Source organism: Lagenorhynchus albirostris, chromosome 6 (genome assembly GCF_949774975.1).
Source record: "Lagenorhynchus albirostris chromosome 6, mLagAlb1.1, whole genome shotgun sequence".
Taxonomy (NCBI): domain Eukaryota; kingdom Metazoa; phylum Chordata; class Mammalia; order Artiodactyla; family Delphinidae; genus Lagenorhynchus; species Lagenorhynchus albirostris.
In genome coordinates this window covers 33123868-33141951 of record NC_083100.1, presented here as the reverse complement: position 1 = coordinate 33141951, position 18084 = coordinate 33123868, and the positions used below count along the sequence as shown (strand labels likewise).

Below are 18084 nucleotides of genomic sequence, written 5' to 3'. Positions count from 1 at the left end.
GACATTATGGAAAAGGTAAAAATCAATGAGTGCCAGAGTGGGAGTTGGAGTGAAATATGAGTAGGTGGAGCACAGGGAACTTTTAGGATAGCAAAGCTATTCTGTATGATACTGTCATGATGGATACATGACATTATGTATCTGTTAAAACCTGTAGAACTATACAACACAAATCTTGAAACTTAATGAAACTATGGCCTTTAATAATAATGTATCAATATTGGTTCATAATTTGTAATAAATGTTTCCATACTGTCTTCGTCTGCTCCAGCAGCTGTAGGGGAGAAAAAATCATTTTCCCTCCACCCTTCTAGGTTCTTGGCTGAGACCAAGACAGAATGACAGGAGAAAAACAAACATGTATATACCTCCTACATACATGGGAGATACCCAGGAGAAAAATGAGTGACTCTCCAAAATTGCCCAAGCTATCATCTTTTATATGCCATCCCCAGCTAAAGAGCAAAGAAGATTGGGGTAGAGGTGAGATGGAGACCACTTATGGGAATTTACGAGGCAAAGCAAAATAAACAAGGGTATAGTTGTTATGCAGATTTAAGTATAAGCTTTCTATAGTAAGTTTTATTCTTCCTCTTCCTGGTACAGAGAGAGAGAGATACCTTTACAAATGGATATTTCCCTTAGAAATGTAAATATCCCTTATAAAAGGATAACTTCTATTAGGTTTTCAGAGCTTCTCCAGTGTCTGCTGTTTCTTAAAAATAACCAGCTCAAGAAAATCCTTATGCCAAAGGGGCATATTTTGGGGTGCCATATTCTGTTCCCCTTCCCAGCCATAATAAAATAACATAACAAGTGGCTTGAACAACACAAATTTATTTTCTTACCGTCCTGAAGGCTAGAAGTTGGAGGTTAGGGTTCCAGCGTGATTGGGTTCTACTGAGGACTCTTCTGGGATTGCAGATGGCCTCCTTCTCACTGGTTCTTCACAGGGCAGAGAAAGAGAAAGCAAACACTCTCTTGTTTCTTCTTATAAGCACACTAATCCCACCCACTGTGAGCCCATTCTCATGGCCTCATCTAAACCTGTCTTCAAAAGAACCCATGTCCAAAAGTCATCACATTGGTAGTTAATGCTTCATCATATGACTTTTAAGGGAACACAGTTAAGTGCATAGCATACACTAATGGAAGCTATTAATAAGAGAAATCGTGTGTTGGGGGGTGGTATATGAGAAGTGTCAGAACTTTCTGCATAGTTTTTCTGTAAACCTAAACATCTCTAAATAATAAAGTCTATTAAAAATAATAACAAGGCTAAAGATTATGAATTTCAATTTCAGAGAGATTTAAAAATAGATGACATTTCCTTTGATATTCACTGCCCAATAGAATGCTAAATATGACAAGAACAAGCCATGTCAAGTCAGCATTCACCATGTTCCACCTTTTGGTCTTTCTTTTCCTTTTTCTGCCTTCCTTGAAACTCTCTACCTTACTTTAAATGTCACTATTTTCCACCATATCCTTGTTTCTTGTTTGGTCCTCCACTTTTCACCTCCTACCTTTTCTCTCTCTTTGACTTCAGTGGACCATAAAAATAAAATGTGAGCTTCCATAATAATGAATCTGTAATCTGATTGTCTTATACTATAGTTTAAAGCTTCAGTTACCTTAAAAAAATACAAAGTATCTGAAAGTCAGTAATGATCTGACAGTCAATAAAGGGAAGATCAATAAGCACATAAAATAATTTGTGTATATCTTATTGTAAAAAATCTATAGATTATTATTTAGTTTGTGTGTGCCTGTATCTGTTTTTTGTGTGTTCAAAATAGTATTTCTTTTGGGTTGGGCATATTCTAAAGTCAGGTTTTTTTTAAAGGTAAAATTCATATAACGTAGAAATAACCATGTTAAAGAGTGCCATTTAGTGTATTTACAGTGTTGTGCAACCTCTATCTAGTTCCAAAACATTTTCATCAATCCAAAACGGAATTCTGTACCTGATGAGTCACTGCAGATTTCCCCCTCACCTGAGTCACTGGAAACTACTAATCTGCTTTCTGTTTCTGTGGATTTGTCTATTCTGGGTATTTCATTTAAATGGAATCTTAGGGCTTCCCTGGTGGCGCAGTGGTTGAGAGTCCGCCTGCCGATGCAGGGGATACGGGTTCGTGCCCCGGTCCGGGAAGATCCCACATACCGCGGAGCAGCTGGACCCGTGAGCCATGGCCGCTGAGCCTGCGCGTCCGGAGCCTGTGCTCCGCAACGGGAGAGGCCACAACAGTGAGAGGCCCGTGTACCGCAAAATAAATAAATAATAAATAAATGGAATCATAGAATATGTGACCTTTTGTATGTATCCATTATATGGATAGACCACATTTTGTTTATTCAATCATTAGTTTATGAACATTTGTGTTGTTTCTACTTTTGGCTATTGTGATTAGTGATGCCATGAACATTTCTGTAGAAGTTTTTGAACAGTTAATTTTTTTTTTTTTTTTGCGGTACGCGGGCCTCTCACTGTTGTGGCCTCTCCCGCTGCGGAGCACAGGCTCCGGACGCGCAGGCCGAGCGGCCACGGCTCACGGACCCAGCCGCTCCGCGGCACGTGGGATCCCCCCGGACCGGGGCACGAACCCGTGTCCCCTGAATCGGCAGACAGACTCTCAACCACTGCGCCACCAGGGAAGCCCTGAACAGTTAATTTTAATTCTTTTTGGTATATGACTAGGAGTCGGATTGCTGGATTTTATGGTAATGCTAGGTTTAACTTTTTGAGGGACTTCCAAAATATTTTCTACTGTAGCTGCACCATTTACATTCCAACAATAATGTACAAGAGTTCTAATTTCTCTCCCCATTCTTGCCAACACTTTTGTCTTTTTTTAAATTATAGCCATCCTAGTGTATGTATGAAGTGATGTCTCACGGTAAAATGAGGTTTCCTCCTATAACTTACTCTATATGTTAAATTTATGTGCAATTATTAATATGTTAGTCTATTAAAATACAATAAATGTCCTGCAGATTAAGAGAGTACTATAGTGCTTCAACAGATCCTTCTATAGAAATATTGTTTTGACATTTTAATATTTAATTGTGTTTAATTTGAGACAGATACATTCATTTAGAACAGGAATGCCCATCAGAGGAACTCTTTGCCATGCTGGCTTTTGAGTTTGCCATAGAGCCTTCTAGTTTGATAGAATACATAATGTCCAAAGTGAAAAAGATTTAAAACACAATACGCTTGATTTTGACAGAGTGCAAAGAATGATTAAATAAAGATATTAGCAGTCGTTAAGCCGAGTATCTGGTCATTATTATCAAATACTGCGTGAATACCTCCAGTTAAATGAATATGAACAGCTATCTCATAAGATAATTCATTCCTTTCTTTTTCTTTTTTAATTTTATTTTTGGCTGCGTTGGGTCTTCGTTGCTGCGCAGGCTTTCTTTGGTTGCGGATATGGGGGCTACTCTTTGTTTTGGTCCGCGGGCTTCTCGTGACAGTGGTTTCTGTTTGTTGTGGAGCACGGGCTGTAGGCGTGCCAGCTTCAGTAGTTGTGGTACGCGGGCTCAGTAGTTGTGGCTTGCGGGCTGTATAGCGCAGGCTCAGTAGTTGTGGCGCACGGGCTTAGTTGCTCCGTGGCATGTGGGATCTTCCTGGACCAGGGTTCGAACCTGTGTCCCCTGCATTGGCAGATGGATTCTTAACCACTGCGCCACCAGGGAAGTCCCATTCATTCCATTTTAGACAGCTCTGTTTATAAACTTAAGTTCTTCTGTATGCTAGGTTAATAACTGCTGTCCTTGAACAGATACTAATTGGATCTTGTTATTCTCTCTAGCTACAGGTCCATTTTTTCACATGAAGACAGCTACCATATCCCCTCAAGTTTTCTCCTTTTCTATATCTGACACTTCTAATTCTTTCTACCCATCACATTTCAGAGTTCTTATACCTTCACTGTTCTACTTGCTCTCTTCTGGATGTGCTCTAGTTTGTAGTCATCCATTCTAAAGGGTATTTCTCTAGATATTATCTGATCCAAAGAATGGAACTAACACATAAGATGGTTTGCATGCTCATGATAGGCCTGTGATTTAGATATGTGTGTTCCCTTTCTGCAAGTGAATAAGCTTAGGCGCAGACAGGTAAAGATATATTCCCAAGGTCATAGAATATGTGGAAGAAGTCCAGTTCAGGTTTAACTGTCTGCAAAGCTATACTCTTTTCCTTAATAATCATAATACCAATATTGATAAACATAATAACATTTATTGCACAGGTAGAATATACTCAACATTGTACTAAGTACTTAGACTCCCACTTAAGCCTCACAGAAGACTTGTGAGGTAGAGATTACTATTTTTACAAATGAGAGAATTGAAGATCAGAAAATTCTAATAATTTTCTAAAGGCCACTGAGAGACTAGTGTAGTCAAGATTGAAAACCAAATGTGATTCCAAAGATTGTTCTTTTAAATATTATACTGTTCTGTCTATGCTGTTCCATGATATAGTTGATATTTCAGTAATTAAGAGCACAACTACCAGGTGTTTCAGTGTTCTAGGTCTATATAAAATAATACATATGATTAAAAATATACAATTTACAGTTATTACAAATTTATTATTAATTTTTCTTTCATTTCATTTGATGCAAAAACACTGCTGATTTGACTATATATTGATATAGCCTTTCTGTCAGGTCAGTATTTAGCAAAATACCAAAAAGAAAGGGTGACTATATTTAAAACTTTGTTTTCTTTTAGGTCCACCTCACTCATTTAACCGAGATGAGACAATAATCATTGCTTTGGCATCAGTCTCTGTATTAGCTGTTTTGATAGTTGCCTTATGCTTTGGATACAGGATGCTGACAGGTAAAAATATAATTTTTTGTTTTGTTATTTATTAAACATGTCATTTAATCAGAACTGATTTTATTTTATAAAAATTCATCATGGTAAAAAACATCTCTGTGCTGTGGTAACCCCAGAGTCATCCTTCTCTCTTAAACTTTTTGTCCTAGTTTTTATGAAAGGTTTCAAACATATACAAAATACCTATTACCCAGCTTCAATGAGTATCACATCTGTATATCATCTATAGCCCCACTCACCACATGCTTCCATTCCACTGGATTATTTTGAAATAAATTGAAGGTATAACTTATCTGTAAATATTTTAGTATTATCTCTGAAATATAAAGACTTAAAATATATATAACCACAATACCATTTTTATATCTAAAAATAACTAATTCCTAAATATCATCAACTGTCTAGTTGGTTCTCATAAACTTTAGATTTGACAAGCTTTTTAGGAAATCAGCACCCATTCATTCATTCAAATAACTTTAATAAAACCTTCTTTAATGTTTCTGCATATTTCTTAGGGTTTTATACTGGGTGTGTTACTAGAACAATCTCCCAGAATTCAGCTTTTGTGTTATTCATTTTTCATCTTCATTTATGGATGATTCCTAGTTTAGTAAATAGTTTTATTCCCATTGACGTTAGGCATAAGTCTTGCTGTCTGTCCTTCTGTAGGTCTTTTTTTAACTGTCATATATTAAAAAGTGTAATAAAGATTTTCTTTTTAAGAGAACCACACATTAGCAGGTTCTTTTTCCTATTCCTCTAGGAGACCGTAAACAAGGTCTTCACAGTATGAACATGATGGAGGCAGCAGCATCAGAGCCCTCTCTTGACCTAGATAATCTGAAACTGTTGGAGGTAAGATTGCTTTCAGATTACGGACTGTTTTTTCTGCTCTCATAGTATATCTGAGACGGGGCTTCCCTGGTGGCGCAGTGGTTGAGAGTCCGCCTGCTGTTGCAGGGGACACGGGCTCGTGCCCCAGTCCGGGAAGATCCCACATGCCGCGGAGCGGCTGGGCCCGTGAGCCATGGCCGCTGAGCCTGCGCATCCAGAGCCTGTGCTCCACAACGGGAGAGGCCACAACAGTGAGAGGCCCGCATACTGCAAAAAAAATTAAAAATAAAAAATAATAGTATATCTGAGACAGTGATTTCATTAACTCATTCATTTATTCAACAAGCATTATCAATTTTGTGCCAAGGCCTATTCTAGGCACTGAGAATGTTGGTGAACAATACAGATACATGAGGCTTATATTCTAGTGAGAGAGAGGCTACAAGAGGTTAAATAAATGAAAGTACAGTTGACCCTTGAACAACATGGTTTTGAACCGAATGGGTCCACTCATACACAGATTTTTTTCAATAGTAGATACTATAGTACTACACCATCCACAGTTGGTTGAATCTATGGATGTAGAACCATGGACACAGAGGAACCATGTATATATGAAGGGTCAACTATAAGCTATATGTGGATTTTGGACTATGTGGAGGGGTTGGTGTCCCTAACCCTCACATTGTTCAGAGGTCAACTGTATATTTCAAGTAGTAGTAAGTGCTATGGAGAAAAAAAAAGCAAATGAGATAAGGAAGTTATGGAAAAGGAATTATTAAAGAAAATATATTTAGAAAGGAGATGATCATTGAATACAGACTTGAACAAGAGTATGGGAATAAAGACATCAGATTCTGAGAAAAATGTGCTAGACAAGCAATTCACAGTAGATGATGAATAAATATTCCTTGTCTGTGTATATATTGTATATTGTATAGGTATATATGAATATTATGTTTTGTATAGAATTAAATTTTCATTTGGTAATATCTCAGAACCTGTGTTAAAAGTCTTACCATGATGAATGTTTTTATGATCTTTATTAGGATAAATTAACTAAACCAGAGACTGCTAAATAATAGATCTGATAGATTTGGTTATATAAAACATTTTAAGAACCTTCCATTTGGGAGAAAAATATAATAAAAGTTAAAAGCAAAATTTGAAAAAGGTATTTCAACACATAAACAATTGATAAAGAGATGGTAGAAATCAACATTAAATAAACAGTCCATCAAAAATAGACAAAAGAGATGAATTATCAATTCACAGGAGAAGTAAGTATGCCTAGTAAATGTATAATAAGATGTCCAATTTACTAAACTGGAAAAAATACTAATTAAAACCATTAGGATTTTATCCTGGACTGAGTAAAAGAAACACTCCCAAACATTGCTGATTTAACTTTATATTGATACAGCCTTTCTAAAGGGTAGTCTGTTTGTTAAAATTTAAATTAGAAATAGTGAATGAAATATAACAAATATCCTTAAATGGTAAATCCCTAACCTTTTTTTCAGTAAAAAGTCAGAGAAATCCCAGAAGCCAAAAATGAAGAGAACAGTTGCATCTTGCTGGGGGGTTTTTGAGTTATTTTTTATTGTACTGTATTGTACTAGATATTGTGAATGTCATATTGTGGAGACCCTGTATTCTGTTAGGTTCTTCTAAAGTGTGTTCATTTCGTTGTTTATTTTAGTAGGTGATTAACTTGGTTGGATATATTGCAAACTCATCTCCTGAGCTGAAGTTTAGTTACTTTTTATCTTTAGCTGGAGTCTGTCCCATGCATTAATTGGGTTTCCAACTCTCTGACTCTCCTTTTTGGGATTCTCCCTTAATTTTCCATGCTGTGGTTGCCCCAAATTCTGTCCCCTGCTTCCTGAGGCCAGAAAGATTTTCTATCACAGTTTCTGCTCCACTATGCAGTGCAGATTTCAGCCTGCTCACAGGCTTAAAGCTATAAAAATAAGTAGCTCACCCTATGCCATTCCTTTCTTCCAAGTGTTGACTCCCCTCAGAACCTATCTACTTTTGTTCATTCTCCAGCATTTTTAGATTTCTTTTTAAAAATATTGTTCAGGGGCTTCCCTGGTGGCGCAGTGGTTGAGAGTCCGCCTGCCGATGCAGGGGACACGGGATCGTGCCCGGGTCTGGGAATATCCCACATGCCACGGAGCGGCTGGGCCCGTGAGCCATGGCCGCTGAGCCTGCGCGTCCGGAGCCTGTGCTCCGCAACGGGAGCGGCCACAGCAGTGAGAGGCCCGCGTACCGCAAAAAAAAAAAAAAAAAAATATTGTTCAGAGTTTATAGTTGTCATCTGAGGGAGGGCTGGGTCTGGTAGGAGTTTCTGAGCCATATAAGATGACAAATTTATTATTTTCTTGACAATGGAGTTACTCAAACTAAGCAATAGAGATCTGGTTGCATACATATGGATTTATACTTTATTATTTAGTAAATTTGATTGTTAAGTTATGATGAAATAATATCTTGCTTTCTTCAAAACAAATTTACAGCTGATTGGCCGGGGTCGATATGGAGCCGTATATAAAGGTTCCTTAGATGAACGTCCAGTTGCTGTAAAAGTGTTTTCCTTTGCAAACCGTCAGAATTTTATCAATGAGAAGAACATTTACAGAGTGCCTTTGATGGAACATGACAACATTGCTCGCTTTATAGTTGGAGATGAGAGAGTCACTGCAGATGGACGCATGGAGTATTTGCTTGTGATGGAGTATTATCCCAATGTAAGTTCTTCATAAAAAATATACTGACATTTATGTCAGTCAGATTTGTAGGAGGACCCCTGTTATGTAGAGTGTTGCTGGTTTGCAAACTGGTTATTAATGGTCTACAATGACATAACAATTTTACTCCAGAATGTGAATGAAACTGTTTAGTCCCTACGCACTTACATCACACTGTCTCTGTCTCTGTCTGTCTCTCTCTCTCTCAGCAAGACTTTCTTGATGAAGGAAGCAGTGAAAGAGTTGAAAATACTTTTTTTCTGCCTTAAGTTGATAAATAAAAGATGCATTTGGGGCTTCCCTGATGGCGCAGTGGTTGAGAGTCCGCCTGCTGATGCAGGGGACATGGGTTCGTGCCCCGGTCCGGGAAGATCCCACATGCCGCGGAGCAGCTGGGCCCATAAGCCATGGCAGCTGGGCCCATAAGCCATGGCCGCTGAGCCTGTGCGTCCGGAGCCTGTGCTCTGCAATGGGAGAGGCCACAACAGTGAGAGGCCCACGTACCACAAAAAAAAAAAAAAAAAGCATTTAAAATGAAATAACCATTCATAATGTTTAATATTTGAGAAATAAACATTGATAATGTCTAAATTCTCTTTTCCATCCTCTCCTCCTCTCTCTACCTATAGAAATGTCTTTTCTTACTTCGAGATTCTGAAGTGTTATAATTCATTAGCTCTCCTTTGAATCCTAACATGCAAATCCTTTTTACAGCTGCTAACTTAACCTCCTCATGTTCAAGTAAAGTAATTCTACTTTTTTCCCCTTTTTACTTTTTCCCTCCATACAGGGATCTCTATGCAAGTATTTAAGTCTCCATACAAGTGACTGGGTAAGCTCTTGCCGTCTGGCTCATTCTGTGACTAGAGGACTGGCTTATCTTCATACAGAATTACCACGAGGAGGTAAGACAATGAATAGAAGATGCATCACAACCATGTGGGGCCAGAATTCACAAAGGGAAATTTTATTCATATCTTTAAAGTAAAAGTATATTTTATATTATAGCAGATGTATTATGAGCCAGCTGTTTACAAGATCTAATGTGAGGAAATATATTTGAAATTTAACAAGAAGAATAAGAAAAAGAATTTCAATTCTCTAGAGGGGTCATGGATTCCATTGCGATTTTGATTAAAGCTCTGAACACTCCCCCTGTAAGGATAGACGTATAGGCATACTTTAAAAAGTACTGTTTTGATTGTAGGGGTTCTCAGATCCTTTGAAGTTCATCTATGGACCTAGGTTAAGAACCTCTTAGCTAGACGGTGTTGTGTTTTCCTTGTATTTATTTTGCTTATTTAAATGAACTACAAATGCGTTATCACTTCTTTACACATGAATTCCATAGGTTGGTTGGTCTTTAGTGTAAAACCCAAATGTATCTTTTGATAAATCAGTGCTTCTCTTAGCTAGAATTAGGCTTGTTCACATTTATCAGGGAGAAAAAAGTAACAGGTTTCAATGAAGATGACATTTTTTTTTCTTTCTCATGTAAGAATCTGAAGAGAGACAGTCTAAAGTTTTTTGGCAGCACCGTAATATTATCAGGGCCCCAGGCTCCTGTATTTCTTCTCCATTAGTCTTTATATGTGGCTTGTTTTCAAGGTCACCTCATTGTCCATCATGCTATATGCTAATCAGCAGAGAAAAGGAAAGTAGAAGGGATTGCCTCCTTTTGCCTCGAGAAGTCCCACTCTTGTGCTTATGTTTTGTTTCCCAGAACTTAGTCCATGCTTTCCTACCACACTTAGCTGCAAGGGATGCTTTTGAATATAGCTTGTTTTTGTTTTTGTTTAGCTGGGTGCATTGCTGCCTCAAATAACACTCGGTTCTGTTCCTAAATAGGAAGAGGAGAACTCATGGTGAGGAGTAAGGCTTCACCAGTGTGTCAGTACCGTGTGGTTATGTTCCTTGCCATAACTACAGTTTATATTCAGCCTTTATGTACATTTTTGCTAGTTTTTCAAAGCATCTTTTTAATATATTTGCTTCTTCACTTTGTTTCAATATACATCTCACATCACAGGCACCTCTAAATTAGCTTTGCTGTGAAAATCCGTCTTTGCATTTTCATTCTTTACAGCAATTTTCTTGTCATGCATTGTTTTTTCAGTTTCTCTGACTGCTATAATGAAGAGAATATTTAATGTAACAATTTCTTAGATCTTTGTTCCATTGTATGATAGCATGGATCATCTTTTCTATCTGCTGCTTCATATATAAATAATTTCTCCTGAATAATTTATCAGTTCATTTATCTTGACATCTTGCTTTTCCTGAATACAGAATTGACCAATGTTATTGCCTGTGTCACCAACTTGATGCACTTACTTTAGTGCTTTAGCTCATTAACCATTTGTACTGTGTTTCCTTATTCTTAAATATCATAACTCCTTTAAAGAGCTGACTTAGCACAGAACTTAAAATACCATCCTAATCCCCATTTTCAAGGCTTGCATGATTCAATAAGGTTTCTAGTCAAACATTGGCTGAAAAGAGTGATTGCCATCAAATATGAGTTTTATTTAAACACAGATTTTATTCTAAAACATTACCTAATATTATCACTAAATAGTTACCATTTTAAAAAATGTGTATCTATTTGTGAAAAAACATAAGTATAATAGCTATTTGAATTTTTGGTTTTACCTAATTATTTAAAAAATATTCCATACCTCACAGCAGTCAGAATGGCCCTCATCAAAAAGTCTGCAAGTAATAAATGCTGGAGAGGGTGTGAAGAAAAAGGAACCCTCCTACACTGCTGGTAGGAATGTAAATTGGTATAGCCAGTATGGAGAACAGTATGTAGGTTCCTTAAAAGACTAAAAATAGAGGTACCATATGATCCAACAATCTCACTCCTGGGCACATACCCGGAGAAAATATAATTTGAAAAGATACATGCACCCCAATGTTCATTGCAGCACTATTTACAATAGCCAAGCAACATATGTCCATTGACAGATCAATGGATAAAGATGTGATATATATATATAAAGGGAATATTACTCAACCATAATATAATGCCATTTACAGCAACATGGATGGAGTTAGAGATTATCATACTAAGTGAAGTAAGCCAGAGAAAGACAAATATCATATATCACTTATATATAGAATTTGCAAAAAAAAAAAAGATACAAATGAACTTATTTACAAAACAGAAATAGACCCACAGACATAGAAAACAAACATATAGTTACCAAAGGGGAAGGGGGAGAGGGATAAATCTGGAGGATGGAATTAACATATACACACTACTATATGTAAAATAGATAACCAACAAGGATGTACTGTATAGCACAGGGAGCTGTACTCAATATTTCATAATAACCTATAAGGGAAAATTATCTGAAAAAGAATGTGTGTGTGTGTGTGTGTGTGTGTGTGTGTGTGTGTGTGTGTATGCATGTATATGTATAACTAAATCACTGCTGTACACGTGAAACTAACATGACATTGTAAATGACTATATTTCAATAATAAATAAATATTCCAACTATACTGTACTATTTCAAAACATTTAAAGTGACATTTCACTTTTTTTCAGAGAACTTTATTCTTCCCGGTATCTTCAGATATAACTTTGCTATTTGGCATACAATTTTGTAGTAAGGAATAATACTATTATTATTTATTCAGCTATTTTTTGCTTCAGGAGAAGTAGTAGTTGAACCTGTTTATTTGTAATTGGTTCTCCCTATGAATTTTTTTCCTAATGGTAATGTCAGTGTAACATTATCATGGAAAAAAGTCTAGCAAAGAAGGAACATATATAGATCACTTAAATCTATAACCAGAAAATTACTATTAACTAGTTTATGTACATCTTTCCAGATCCTTTGCTCTGTGTGTGTGTGTGTGTTTATGTTTATGTAAATATCCACAGAGAGACTATTTTGTGTTCAGGTTTTATTTTTTAACATAATTAAAATAATATTGTGTCCCACTTTGCTTTAAGAAATTTGCCAAGTGTGCTACTGCCCAGGGCAAAACCATTACATGCTCGGCTCCCCCTTTCTACAAACCACAGTCCCTTCCCCAATAAAAAAAGGTTAAAATGAATATTGAGGGGAACTTTAAGGGGAAAAGAAGTCTCAAAAAGGTGGTCTATAGTTCCACCCTCAGCATTGGTCATGAATCCTCTCTTGTTTCTTCCTTTTTCTTTTTTTCTTTTTCCTTATTTGCTCCCTCACTTCCTTCCTCCTTTGCTTCCTCCCTCTCCTCTTTTCTTTTCATTGCTTTTGTTTCCTTTTTTAATAGTAGCAGAAAGTATTACCTTGTTTTCCCCTCTGGCTGGCTGACTGACTGACTCATTGCACATTCACATTATTAACCTGGTTTCCCTTATGTGTGAGATATTTTAGTTTAAGTATTGCTTTGCTGTTAGTGTACAAACATTTTCCAGTGTCTCTATAAATTTTATTATATAAATATCAGCTCGAGATTATACCACATATACTTATGTTGTGGTTTTATCCAGAGTAAGAAATGTAGCTCTGTTAGGGGTTGAATGAGCCATGTTAGTACATACTTTGGAAGGCTGGACTGGGAAGAGGAGCAAATGAGAAAGAAGTCAATTTTTAGAATAAGAAACCTGGTAACTGCTATTTTTCTTCTAGTTGTGCTATTGCCTCCCCCCACCCCCTTCCCCCAATATCAAAGGAATCATTATCTTCTGTCTTTAGTTTCATTTTTGGTGAAATTGAAGTCTAATACATGTTAATGAGAGTAATAAATGTAAATACTGAGTCTTTTTGTGCCTAAATATAACACTGGTTGACTTTGTTCTGATTGCTGTATTTCTTTCTATACCTGAGGAGTTATTTTAAATTTTGGGAATGGTACTTTAGAATTTTTTTCTTTTCAAGAGCTATGGTTTTATTTCAATATAAGATTTGTATAAGGTTTTCTTTTTTAAAAATTTTATTGGAGTATAGTTGATTTACAATGTTGTGTTAACTTTTCCTGTACAACAAAGTGACTCAGCTATACATATATATATTCTTTTTCATATTCTTTTCCATTATGGTTTATCACAGATATTGAATATAGTTCCTTGTGCTGTACAGTAGGACTGTGTTGTTTTTCCATCCTATATATAATAGTTTACATCTGCTAATCCCAAACTCTCAATCTGTTCCTCCCCCTCCCCCCCTTCCCCCAAGGTTTTCTTATAAAGAGGAAAATAATTATGATTTTACTTAGGGGCTTAGGTTGGATATATTCTTTCACTCAGCAAGCATTTACTATGTGCCATGCCTTTTGAATTCAGGCAAAACATGTTCTCTCTCTGCCTACATGGAATATATAGTCTTCTGATTAACAAGTAATAGAATGAGTATAATAGTGTTTTGTTTCTTTGTAAAATCAGAAAACAGCTACCAGTCCATTGCAAAACTGTTTCTAGTTTAATTTGAAGAACTGTGGTGGGCTTAGATACATGGCTAAGCCTCAGGACAAAACTGGAATTTTCTGTCATAGGTTTGATTTGTTAATCTGTAAGATAATACTATAAAATACACATACCAATTTTGGAGCCATGTCAGTTTTTCAGTGATAATTGTTTTAGATCAGTTGACTTTTTATCGTTTTTTATGCAAGATATTCCTTTCTCTTTTGCCTCCTTTTGCTACTCTAGAAATGAAAAGGAAAGAAAAAGGTACATGTTAAAATTAGAAGCAACAGCTTCTTGGCTATTAATTGCAGCTGAATGTTTATGCAGCTGAATGTTCAGAGCTTAATTACTCATAGTTCCAACAGGAGTTATCTTGTGAAATATATCGAAAATGGTGGGGATTGTGAGTTGAAATTTTGATTTCTTATGTCCTTTTTTGCTATTGGAAAATTAATGGGCAGAAAAATAACACTATCTTCTATATTTATATAGCCCCTATTACCTTCATGCTCATTTCATGTCCAGTAGTGCTATTTAAGCATTAATAAATGTTTGAAAATTATTCAAACAGATCACTATAAACCTGCAATTTCCCATCGAGATTTAAATAGCAGAAATGTTCTGGTGAAAAATGATGGAACCTGTGTTATTAGTGACTTTGGGTTGTCCATGAAGCTGACTGGAAATAGACTGGTGCGCCCAGGGGAGGAAGATAATGCAGCCATAAGTGAGGTGAGTGTATACAAAAGGTATCACACTGACATATTTTCAAAACATAATAAATTGCATTTAAAAATCCACTAACTACTCAGGACAGTTATCCTTATCCAAGTGTAGCATATTAGGAATTACAAAATTAAGATATACAGAAGACATTGCATGAAGTTCATCAATTCATTGTGGAAATCACTGCCATTCCAACTCATTTTTGTCAATATTAGTAGGAATGCTATTGAATAGGATGAATATATCACAGTTTAATTATTTAAAAAGGTTATTTTTTTTTGAAAGAAAAAATTGCTAAGTTGAATTTTATTAAAATTAAAAACTTCTGCTCTGCGAAAGACAGTGTTAAGAGAATGAAAAAAACAAGCCATAGACTGGGAGAAAATATTTGAAAAACACATATCTGACAAAGGACTTGTATCCAGAATATGAAAGATCTCTTAAAACTCAACAGTAAAGAAGACAAACAAGCCAATTAAAAAATAGAAGATCTGAACAGACACCTTACTGGAGAAGATATACAGATGGCAAATAAGCATATAAAAGTTACTCAACATCATTCCTCATTAGAGAACTGCAAATCCAAACAAGATTCCATTACATTCAAATGGTTAAAAAAAAACAAAACAATAATATCAAATGCTGGTGAAGATGTGGAGCAACAGCAACTCATTCATTGTTGGTGGGAATGCAAAAGGGTATAGCCACTTTGGAAGACATAGTCTTCCAGCAATTTACCCAGTTGAGCTGACAACTTATAGTCACACAGAAACCTGTACGTAAACGTTTTAGCAGCTTTATCCATAATAGCCAAAAACTGAGAGCAACCAAGATGTCCTAAAATGGGTATTTTATTTATTAAAAATTTGGTATAGAAAGGCTCAGTGACATGCTTAGGTTCAAATAACATTGACATATTATTGACCTGAAATTTATGTATTACTTCTGGTCTAATGTATGCCCTTCAGAATATGCTACATTCTTTTTCTGAAATACATCACTCTAATTTATCAGGTTGGCACAATCAGATATATGGCACCAGAAGTTCTAGAAGGAGCCGTGAACCTGAGGGACTGTGAATCAGCTTTGAAACAAGTAGATATGTATGCACTTGGACTAATTTATTGGGAGATATTTATGAGATGTACAGACCTCTTCCCAGGTAAGAGAAATGCTGTCAAAAATTGGTGTATGTTTTGAAGTGAAGCAGTTATATTTTTTTCTACCTATATTAAATAAGTCAACTTTGATGTGTTTGTACTTTCATTTAAACCTTTAGCTCATTGCCATCTAGTGTTCAGAAACATTACTAGCAGAAGGATGTGAATCAGGGAAAACTTTTTAGAAAGGACTCCAGGTTTGCATCTGAGTATAATTTAATTAATTGCTCATAATAGCTTATCTGTGTTCAGGTTGGTTTCTCATTACTTTAGCAGTCATTGTTTTCCTTACACAACCTCTGAGCATTTGAGAATCTGCACTTAACAATGTTTCCTGAATTGACCCAGTAAGGAATTAGAAGTAATGAATTATCCATTGGAACACTTTTTTCTTCCTGTCTTTTTTTCATTCTCCTTTTCTTTCTTTTCGTTTTTTTTTTCTTTTTTTTTTTTTTTTTGCAGTACATGGGCCTCTCACTGTTGTGGCCTCTCCCGTTGTGGAGCGCAGGCTCAGCGGCCATGGCTCACAGGCCCAGCCGCTCCGTGGCACGTGGGATCTTCCCAGACAGGGGTACAAACCCCTGTCCCCTGCATCCGCAGGCGGACTCTCAACCACTGCGCCACCAGGGAAGCCCCTCCTTTTCTTCCTTTTTAAAAAATTTCTCCCTTGTCATCATGCCTTCCTGCCTACCTTCCTTCCTTTCATGCAAGAACACTCATTTAATGTGAATGCTTATTTGAGGCTTACTTGAAATAGCCAAATAATTGTATATTTTTTCTCTTTTGTTAAGATTACATCACTGTCATTGTGATATAAAAATTTAAAGTAATTACCAATATGGGCACTGCAAAATCATTTGACATAAATGGTCTTTATCTTATAGGAATAACCACATTAAAAGCATAAGAAAAGGATATAAAGTCAGTTAAACCAGCATTGGACAAATTTATGAAATGGAACTATTTAATAAAAACAGATTAGTAGTGGGGTTGAATTTTTTTGCTTTAAAAACAGTAAGCATTTAAAAATAGTTTAATTTTAAAATATAATGAATTAAATTAATAATTATTTAGATTACCTACACATCAATTAGTTATTACTTAGAAGTATATTTTCCAGTTAATTGGAAGTACGGAGTACTCAAAGTGTTTTTCTGGAAATAGCAGTGATTGCAGTAGTATCACATATTATTGGAACCATGGAACTTTTAATTTCTATTATTGGAACTTTGGCCACATTTTTAAAAAATCCTAATCCAGAATTTCTGGGTTTTCGAAGCATGTCTGACTAAAATGATTTTTGTATCAGCTTTAGTTAGTACGTTGCTATCAGCAACATTTTTTGAACAGTTACTGATTCAAAGAATATCTGTTGCTTTTGGACTGATAAATAATAAAATGCAATATCAGATGTTTGAAAAATAAGACAATTAAATCTTGTTTGAAGAATATTATTATAATAGAAATATAGGATGAATTGAAATAGTACTAGAAAGAATTTAAAAAGGAAAAAGAAATTGGGGGTTACTTTTAAATGTATACAGAATTTCAGTTTAGGAAGATGGAAAAAGTTCTGGAGATGGATGCACAACATTGTGAATGCACCTAGTGCCACAGAACTGTACACTCAGAAATGGTTAAAATGGTAAATTTTATGTTATGTACATTTAACCAAAATTTAAAATAAAAATAAAGGAAAAAGAAGAGAGTTGCAATAAGATACCCTGTAATCTTCGGTATGGAAATGGGGAGGAAGAGGCATATGTGAGAGAAAATGTAGAAAAGGAAGCTGTGGTTCTGGTTAGCCATTGGAAGACAGTCTAGGGAGTTGAGAAATACTGAGAGGTCTGAGAAATAGGGTGGCAGCCAGGAGCTTAGGAAAGAGTACTGGTTTACATTGGAAAGATGAGTTAATTGTGGGGACTTTTGGTTGGGGTATTGATAGACAACTAAAAAAAATTTAATTGAAGAGCTTAAAAGAATGAAGAGTTTAAGATTAAAATGATATTTGGGAATTAGCTACATAGAGATGGTAATTGAGAATTTATAAGTGGATGCAGTCCCCTAAAAGAATAAATGAAGAGAGAGAAACATTGGTGAGTAAATACTGAATATTAGGTGACCTCCCCCTCTCCCATCATAGGAAAACAAATGGACATAGAAGACAAATGGACAGAAAAATAGTGAGGAAACTGAGAAATCTTACTATCTTGGGAGTCAGTGTTAGAAAGTATTAAGAACCAATATTAGTAGAAACATGGAATTGAAAGGTCAAAAGGAAGTGGAACTGAGGAATGATCTTGGAATTTGAATAGGAGGAGGTCATTGGTATTCTTAGAGGAGTTTC

General features: G+C 35.9%; 1 protein-coding gene across 2 annotated transcripts in view; it reads left to right on the top strand.

The window, feature by feature from the left end:
• BMPR2 (bone morphogenetic protein receptor type 2) overlaps window positions 1-18084 on the top strand; it is a 189626-nt gene that overhangs the window by 145375 nt on the left and 26167 nt on the right. Inside the window, exons 4-9 of one of the 2 annotated variants that reach the window (XM_060152303.1) lie at window positions 4750-4860; window positions 5624-5715; window positions 8310-8447; window positions 9238-9352; window positions 14423-14583; window positions 15592-15739. In XM_060152303.1, the coding sequence (XP_060008286.1) occupies window positions 4750-4860; window positions 5624-5715; window positions 8310-8447; window positions 9238-9352; window positions 14423-14583; window positions 15592-15739 (765 nt within the window). Of the gene's footprint in view, window positions 1-4749; window positions 4861-5623; window positions 5716-8216; window positions 8448-9237; window positions 9353-14422; window positions 14584-15591; window positions 15740-18084 lie in introns of both variants that reach the window. The other variant, XM_060152302.1, reaches the window with a different exon arrangement.